General features: G+C 33.6%; 2 protein-coding genes across 2 annotated transcripts in view; both read right to left on the bottom strand.

The window, feature by feature from the left end:
* LOC125040882 (vegetative cell wall protein gp1-like) overlaps window positions 1–3630 on the bottom strand; it is an 8831-nt gene extending 5201 nt beyond the window's left edge. Inside the window, exon 1 of the mRNA XM_047635657.1 lies at window positions 3591–3630. Coding sequence (XP_047491613.1) covers window positions 3591–3630 — 40 coding nt within the window. The remainder of the gene's footprint in view (window positions 1–3590) is intronic.
* A 371-nt stretch (window positions 3631–4001) lies between these two features.
* LOC125040872 (paired box pox-neuro protein-like) overlaps window positions 4002–5000 on the bottom strand; it is a 4456-nt gene continuing 3457 nt past the window's right edge. The window contains exon 3 of the mRNA XM_047635646.1: window positions 4002–4595. Within this exon, the coding sequence (XP_047491602.1) occupies window positions 4002–4595 (594 nt within the window). The remainder of the gene's footprint in view (window positions 4596–5000) is intronic.

Here is a 5000-nt window from a genome sequence, read left to right as displayed (position 1 = left end):
TTATAATAATAATAATAATAATAATAATAATAATAATAATAATAGTAATAATAATAATAATAATGATAATAATAATAATAATTATAATAACAATTATAATAATAATAATAATAATAATAATAATAATAATAGCAGCAACAACAACAATGATATTGATAATGATACTGATAATGAAAAAAAATATAATGATGATGATCATGATAATAATAATAATATTAATAATAATAACGATAATAATAATAATAATAATGATAATAACAATAACAGTAATAACAATAATCGTTATTATGATTATTATTGCTGTTATTGGTACTGTTTTCATCTTATCAATATCATCATCCTCATTAACATCACTATTTCTACTATCATTACAATCGTGGCTAATATTATTATCATTATCATTATTATTACCATTATCATCATCATTACCATTATCATTATCTGGTTATTGTATTTTAAAAAATCATCATTGATATTATAATGATCATTATCTTTTTTACCTTTGTCTTTACGATTGTTATGATTATTATAGTGAAATTTTGTTATTTGTTATGGTTATTATAGTGAAATTTATCGTCAACTTATGACAGCTGTTTTTAATATCCATTATTGATATCTTTATTATCATTATCATGACGATATCGTTACCATTATCAATGTTATTATCATTATCATTGTTGTCATAGGTATTATTGTTATTACTATTGTCACTAATATTACTATAATAATGATGTTTATAATCTATTAAGATTATTATTATAATTATCATCATTGTTGTTATTATCATCATCATTTTTATTATTATTATCACTATCATCATCATCCATATTACATTTTTTCATCATAGTTATCATTACCATCACCATTATCATTATTGCTGTTGTTGATGTTATTATCATTATTACTATTACTGTTATTACTGTCACCACTATCATTATTATCTTTATTATCATGTCCTCTATAATTCTTATCATTGTGGCCGTTGCGTAAATTATCATAACCATCATTACCGTCTTCATTAACATTATAATCTTTTCCTTCACTATTGTCATCCTAATTATCAACATCATAATCAAAATAAAAATCCTCAGCCTTATTATGTCAAGATTTACTTTCAAAAAGATCAATATAATGCTATATGTACAATGCGTAATTATCATTATCAGTATCATCAGCGACAGAGGATGGGAAAGATTAATTAAAAGGCAAATCTAAGCGTTCAAATTAAGTTAATCGAGAAGATATCACTCTTCACTACCGACAGATCGCGATTAAATATAATTAAGATCAAATCGCGAACCATAATTAAGATAATTAACGGACTGGTTTTCGATTCCTCAACTTCCGTCGCAGTGATCACATCAAACTTTTTTTTTTCTTTTCTTTTTTTAATCTCACGTGGAGTGTCGTAAACTTTTAAATCTGCCGCGACTTCCCTTTCTTTTAATTTACGGCAGAGGCTAGAATTCTTAATTAATCGAGGAAGCATTGAGGATAATGAGAAATTTAAGCTGTAGATAACTGGCCTGTGACATTCAGGGATGGTCGGTCGCGTCTCAAGCCTTTCACTGAAGACTTTATTGCATTCCTCTGTTTTTCGGGGTTTTGTTCCGTTTTATCCTTTAAGTCGAAATATCTTTTTATTTTCATTGTCTTACATACCTGTATTATAGCTTTATTATTTTTTTTTACCTCTCTCTACACTGCTAATATGGCTCTATACCCCAGAAATTAAAATATATCACCAGATAAAAAAAAAAAAAAAAAAAAAAAAAAAAATCCGGATCACTTCCCTTAGCCGCGCAGTTGATGAAAAACGAACCAAAGCCAGTGAAACGCATTCGAATTTAGATGCAGATAACGGCGACCGTCTTTTGTTTTCCCTCGCGACGCCATTTGCATTTCTTTTGTTTTTGAAAGTTCTCGCACACGATTGATTTTTAGTTCCAGTGACGAGATGCTGATTGAAATGGATCTCGGAAGACGAGATAACCGCGTGTCTTTAGGAGGGGGAAGCCCGAGAGACGCGGCGCGGCAGAAACGGCGCTTCGGGAATTTTTAGAAGTTTTGTTGGGAATTATTATCAACATTTAATGAAAGTTGAGGAAATGAAGAAATGTAAGATAGAAAATCGAAATAGATAGAGAATGGTAATTTTTGTCTGTTTGTTTGTGTGTTGATCGGCTTGTTCTCAAATTTAAATATATTGATTAAAAGAAATACAATATAGTGTAACTTCTACTTTGATAATTAAGATTAAACCATACTAATTACATACCAATTAACACTTCCTTCGTCATTACAGTATCATCAATACTGCTTATATCATCATTATCATTATGACTATCTCTATTATACAATTATAAACATTGTTTAATTACTATCATTATTATTGGAATAATTATTATAGTCATTATTGATGTTATTAACATCATTATTTTTCTATCTATCTATCTAGAAAAGTAAATAAAAGTAAAGAATAGATATCTATTGGTAGAACAGAAATGGTTTTAGAACTAACTTTTAAAGGACAATTGAATCAAGTGGTTATTTTGCGTATGAAATAATAATAATAATAATAGTAATAATAATAATAATGATACTACTACTAATAATAATGATAATGATAATAATAACAACAATAATTATAATAATAGAAATGATAGTAATAGTAAAAACAGTAATGGTAATAATAGTAATAATAATAATGATAATAATGATAACAATGATAATAATGTTTTTGAAAATAATAATAATAATAATAATAATAATAATAATAATAATTATAATAATAATAATAATAATAAAAATAATAATAATAATAAGGATAATAATGATAACAATGGTAATAATGATAGTGAAAATAATAATAATAATAATAATAATAATAATAATAATAATAATAATAATAATAATAAACAGATATTAATGATATGAACAGCTGTAATAACCTGGTCCAATTACCTCCCCTATTACTATCCTCGTCATTAACAAAATTCAAATCCTTAATTACAACCAAACCAAAGTAAATTATTCATTGTTAATATAATTAAAAGTTCTTAATGAATAATAAAATAGAAAAGGGATCGAGATATTCAATAGAACAATAAATGACTAAAAGCAACGTTTACTGTTAATGATAAAAATAAAGGAAGTTTAGGTTTACAATACTATGTAGAGTGAATAATGATAAGATAAGAATAAATCATGATAAAAACATAATAGATGATGAAAATATAATAATGAATAATAATGAATGATGATAAAATAATTATGAAAAACAATGAAATGATAATAGAAGTAATAAATAATAATAAGATTGTCAATTCTCAATTAATTATCGTCAGTTTGTCATCACCAACCTGCTAATGATGATAATTAACCCTCGAGGATATGATATTATATTAATTGAGTAATATTTCTCCAACATCTCCAACAATCACTGGCAGAAAATCCCACGATCATCGCATTTATCTCCAACATTTTCAAAACATCGGCAAACCAACACTCCAGCACTCCTACTCCTCGCCTCCAACACCCAGAGGCTAACAATCTCCGCTTCTCACCTCCAACAATCAATCCTCACTTACAACAACTAATCTCCAACAACTCTCCAACATTCACCCTCATTCTCCCAAACCCCTACCTATCATTCCTTCCTCCAAAACCAAATCCCCAACACCCAATCCCCAACACTTCCCCTTATTCCTTTATCATAAAATCCCCGACACTCTCCACATTCCTCCGACACCCAGCCTCCAACACTCCCCCTCATTCCTCCAGCATAAATTCCCAACATTCTCCCTTTTCCTCCAACACCCAATCCTCAAAACTCCCCTCATTCCTCCAACAACCAGCCTCCAACACTCCCCTTATTCCTCCAACACCAACCCCATCATCTCCTCCTCCCTCATTCCCCCAATACCCAACCCCATCATCTCCTCCTCCCTCATTCCTCCAGCACCTAATCCCCAACATTCCACTCAGTCCTCCAACACCTCTCACCACCATCCTCCTCCCTCAAAATTGTCAGAATCCCCAAAATCTTCAAAATCCTTAAAATCCTCAAAATGTTCAAATTTCTCAAAATGCCCAAAATCGTCAAATTCCCCAGAATCCTCAAAATGCTCAAAATCCTTAATTTCTTCAAAATTTACAAATACCTGAAAATGCTTAAAATCCTCAAATTCCTCAAATTCCTCAAAATGCTCAAAATTAAATTCCCCAAACTGTTCAGATCCCTTCAAAAGCCTGAAATGCTCAAAATCCTGAAATTCCTGCAAATGCTCCGACTCCTCACCTCCTACGGCCGCCGCCGCCGCCGCCGCCGCCGCCGCCGAGGAAACCGCAACGGCGCCGTGTCCCGAATGGCCCTGGCCGGCGCCCACAGCCACGGCGGCGGCGGCGGCGGCTTCGTGGGGCGTCCACAGGCCCGAATTCCTCAGGATCCTGTTGATGGACGAGACGGAGGGCAAGGAGGCGGGGTCGCACACCCGCTGCGACGAGAGCTGCTCGCGGATCTCCCAGGCGAACATCCCCGGGTTCTCCTGCTTCAGGCGGAGGATCTTCTTCACGACGGTGGGCGTGGCGACTTGCTGCTGTGGGGGAAGGGGGTGGGGGTAGAGAGGGGGGAGGGGGGGAGAGAAGGTGGGTTGGGGGAGGGGGTAGGAAGAGGGTAATGAGGGAGGGTTTGGGGGGAGGGGGTAGAGAGGGTGGGGAAGGGGGTGGGGGTAGAGAGGGGGAAGGGGTGGAGAGAAGGTGGGTTGGGGGAGGGGGTAGGAAGGGGGCAGAGAGGGTGGGGAGTGTGGGAGGGGGAGAGGGTAGAGAGGGTGGGGAGGGAAGGAGGGAGGGAGGCGTGGTTAGTGCTGGTTTGGTTGTTGTTATTACCTGATTGTTGTTGTTGTTTTTATCATCGTTATCACTTTTATCTTCATCATTAGTATTACTATCATTATCATTATCATTACAGTTTTTATTATCATTATTACTACAGTTTTTAT

The sequence above is a fragment of the Penaeus chinensis genome, chromosome 3 (assembly GCF_019202785.1).
Source record: "Penaeus chinensis breed Huanghai No. 1 chromosome 3, ASM1920278v2, whole genome shotgun sequence".
Taxonomy (NCBI): Eukaryota; Metazoa; Arthropoda; class Malacostraca; order Decapoda; family Penaeidae; genus Penaeus; species Penaeus chinensis.
Note: the sequence above shows the minus strand (reverse complement) of the source record. Positions and strands in the feature narration are given on the sequence as shown.